We start from the raw sequence: 4077 nt of genomic DNA, 5'->3' as shown, positions 1-4077 counted from the left end.
CGGGGGTACCCATCTGCGATAGCCTTAGAGGGCGGAGCTTACACGAAATAGAACCATAAAGGTTTGCATAAAGTTGACTTCACTGCTGACAGGAGCTCCACCCACAAAGTGAGTTACCTGGACCAAAAGGCTGCAGGAACCAGGTCCGCCCGGCCCTGCCTGGCGCGCTGGCTGCAGGCTGGATGGGGTTGAAGGCTCGGATGGTCTTCACGTCAGCTCTGTTGTCACCTGCAGTTGGGATCTCCAGCACCGGGATGACTGTGCACTGATCCAACAGGCCGTCAGATGTCATCACTTCAGTATAGCCGTCCTCACAGCCACACACACCCGCCTGCGAAAGAAAACGGGAAGTGGACACGTTTTCACCATGTAATGGACAGAATCTGCAGACATTTGCAGATAAACACTCAGCTCTCTGCATTTTTTGTGTGTTTGGGTTTGGTTTAAAATGTGAGTTTAACAATAACTAACATTAAACCGTATCTCTGTTTTCACCTGTTTCTACTGAATTTGACACGTTTTCATTTCCTTCTTACTAAAATTATGTTTCCATGCTGCTACAACCTAAATGCTTAACTTGGCAGATTCCAAACCAATATACTTAATTTACATCACGATAATACCTGAACTTGACTTCATCCTCTTGTTGGCTCAAGCAGCATGTGGTGTTAAGTGATTATGTCAGTACAAATAAGTAAGCTTGCAACAGGCACATGCCCAAACAGGCTTACAGAGGAATGACCAACATCGTGAGGATTTCCCACAAAAGTACAACATAATCAAAGTTAGTATCCTGCTGCTTCTTTTTACCACAGAGACAACCCTCAGTATCAAGGTTATTAGGAAAGCGTGTCAGCACTTCAAAACGCTTCAAAAAGAAATGACTCAGAACTCAGTCTTAAAGAGCATCCAAAACTAGTATTATTTCAGATGAAAATAAAATGATGCCTCCACAAATAAAAAAAAGAAAAGTGAAATAATGTCACAAAGTACAGTTGTATCAACATGCTGAACCTTTTGCATATTATTTCAGGTTTTATAAAAATGTAAAACCTTACAATTTCCCTGAGCTGAGATATGTGAGCAGCGGAGTAAAAGCAAGAAAGACCCAGCTGATGAGAGGTTCAAGGCATTTTTCCACATTTGTCAAAAGCGCTGATGCTGAGGAAGTTATCAGGTACAAATGTGTACAATAGATATGGTACTAGAAAAGAACCATGGTTCCTGATACCTGATACTGTCAGTTAACTGGTGCACTACCTTTAAATTGCTGAAGGTTGATATCTTGTTTTGCAGAGAGTGCAGCGAGAGCATCATCCATCACATACTCCAAAGACTAATATTGATTTTATGACTCATATGGGAAATGTTCTGCAGAAAATTTAACTAAATGGAGGAGTATAAGGTGACCACTTGTGTTTTATTTGCACTACAGGCGTAGTGGATGCAGATGTGATAAACTAATTACATTAAAAGTTTAACGATTCCATCCAACACTTACCTCAGTACACAGAGACCACGGTTTGGTACAAGGTGGGTCACAAGATCGGTCAGATATTGGTTTGGCTGCAGCCAGGCATCCGCCTGCAGAACAAAAAGGTCAAATGTTTGTTAAATTCCAGTTTTAGGACAAATAAAAGCTAAAACTAGATTTTTACCATTTTGAGGAGAAGCTGTTTTGGGTGGAGGACGTTATGGGTGAAGGTAATGAACATGCATACAGGGCTGTTGGACTTTTAGTCAGTGTAGGTCAGATAGGACAACATCTGTGCCAAATTTCATCAAGATCTGATCATGTTTATGGATGTACAGGCTTGAAATGTGTTTTTATTCTTTTGCCTACTGCTTGGTGGCAGTTACATAGAGACATAGAGTATAATAATGTCATGAAATGATCAGAGCTAAAAAAATAAAAATAAAAAATAAGTTATTTTTGAGATATAAACATTTTTGCATGTCCAGACACTAGCTTTTGAAATAGCACCCACACTTGAAATATGGGGTCTAATGCAAAACTGTTTGCTAGCACAATGTAGATCTGCCCCATCTGTATTCTCATAAAATATCATGCAGCCATTTCTGTGCTACTGTTAACCCAAAATCTCTGAATAAAAATAAATAAACGATACAAAAATATATAATCAATACAGTAATATAATATATAACATATATAACAATACAATAAAAATTTCAAGATCTCAAACTACAAATCCACTTAAATTATGCATTAATTGTAATGGCAAGATGTTTTTTTGAAGCCATTTTCATATCAAACTTTTTCTTCTTTACTTAAGTGAATGATGTCAACCCCTTCAGACATTTACCTTTGACCCTCAAAAATCTGTCTGGGGGCAGGCAGGCTGTCAGCAGCGGAGATCACAGTGCCTGATGCTGATACCAGTATTGGTATTGGGACACCACTCATTCAAACTGGTCACTGGTCACTTTATTGGAAACACTCAATAATGGATTGTAACAGAAACTTTGCATTTTTTTCCTTTTTTTTTTTTTGACTCAAACACTCTCAGCCCAGTTGGATATAGTCTTAAAATATTGGCTGACTTTTACAATCCAATTGTACAAAATTTTGACCCAGAATGCAATTTTATTAAATCACAATGAAACAAGCTCCAAGATGTTTAGTTCTATTTCATTTTTTTTCATTGCCAAATAAAACACTTTAATTTTCAACTGTGTAGAAAATACATACATAGACAAAAGAAAATGAGGATGGAGTATTGCTGTAGAACACACCCTTTCATTGTCTGTTTTATTCATTCAAGTTTGTATCAAAGGTTGACTTTATCATTCCTGCACATTTGATTCCGACAACATAAGTCTTGCTAGTCAACCGTGTATAATCCTTGGGGATGTAATAGATAAGATGTTACAGACACTGATCCAACCAGCAGACACTCAGCAAAAAAATGTGCACACAAAAGCATGTTAATCTATCAGAATTGTTGCATATTTATTAGGTGTCGTGCTCAAGATCAGAGCTAGGATGAATATTCATGAAGAAATGTAACTGCATGTAAGGGGTAAAACTCTGAGTGCCAGTTATAGCTGCTGCAGGCAGGCTCACCATCTGGAGTATAGGCGTAATGCTCAGGGATGTTCAGGGATTTCTGAACACCTTATCAAAGTTTCGCAAAAGCTCTTTGCAATCAGATTCTAATTCACACAAACATTGATCCAGTACTTCTTCTATTCAAGCAAATGCAGCACTTTTTTCACCACAGTCATAAATAGTAAAGACATTAGCGTCAATAAGGGATTGAGGGCCTTACCCAAGAAACCAGAGATATAGGAGAATCGTAAGTGTTTGTTATTTATGGAGTCATCAGTAATGGGGAACAGCAAGAATCAAGCAATTGCAGCAACAAAGGGCTTCGCTACCATCAGCTGTATGAGACAATTGTCTGAAAGGCTTTATGGCAGCATATGAGAAGCACATTCAGCATTTACCTTACTAGTAGACAGGACATAGGGACATGATGCTCACCTGTGACATTCAGCCCATCTGAACGCTGGCACCAGACACGACGAGAGGAAGCTCTCCACGGTCCAGTCCTCCACTTGTATTCAAAACACTGACCACCTTCAGACAGATAATCAGAGGGTTTCAGATCAATTTATATCTATTCATCTATCCACCATCCATTCATCCATCTATTCATCTATCTATTCATCTTTCTACTCACCCATCTATCTACCCATTTATCTATCCAATCACCCATCCATCTATCTACCCACCAATCCATCCATCTTTCTATTTGTCTATCTATCCAATCACCCATCCATCTATCTACCCACCTATCCATCTACCCACCTGACCATCTACCCACCCATCTATCCATCTATCCATCTACCCACCCATCTATCCATCTACCCACCCATCTATCTATCTACCCATCTATCTACCCATCTACCTATCCATCTATCTACCCATCTACCGATCCATCTATCTATCTATCCATCTATCCATCTATCGATCGATCTATCTATCTATCTATCTATCTATCTATCTATCTATCTATCTATCTATCTATCTATCTATCTATCTATCTATCTATC

General features: G+C 38.9%; 1 protein-coding gene across 3 annotated transcripts in view; it reads right to left on the bottom strand.

The window, feature by feature from the left end:
* The window catches only part of thsd7aa (thrombospondin, type I, domain containing 7Aa), a 176621-nt gene that overhangs the window by 15492 nt on the left and 157052 nt on the right, over positions 1-4077 (bottom strand). For all 3 annotated transcript variants that reach the window (XM_014019217.1, XM_014019215.1, XM_014019216.1), the window contains exons 24-26: positions 3506-3601; positions 1502-1584; positions 118-331 (exon numbers count right to left, since the gene is read on the bottom strand). In XM_014019217.1, the coding sequence (XP_013874671.1) occupies positions 118-331; positions 1502-1584; positions 3506-3601 (393 nt within the window). The remainder of the gene's footprint in view (positions 1-117; positions 332-1501; positions 1585-3505; positions 3602-4077) is intronic.

This window comes from Austrofundulus limnaeus, unplaced genomic scaffold, assembly GCF_001266775.1.
Source record: "Austrofundulus limnaeus strain Quisiro unplaced genomic scaffold, Austrofundulus_limnaeus-1.0 Scaffold212, whole genome shotgun sequence".
In the NCBI taxonomy this organism is placed as follows: domain Eukaryota; kingdom Metazoa; phylum Chordata; class Actinopteri; order Cyprinodontiformes; family Rivulidae; genus Austrofundulus; species Austrofundulus limnaeus.
Note: the sequence above shows the minus strand (reverse complement) of the source record. Positions and strands in the feature narration are given on the sequence as shown.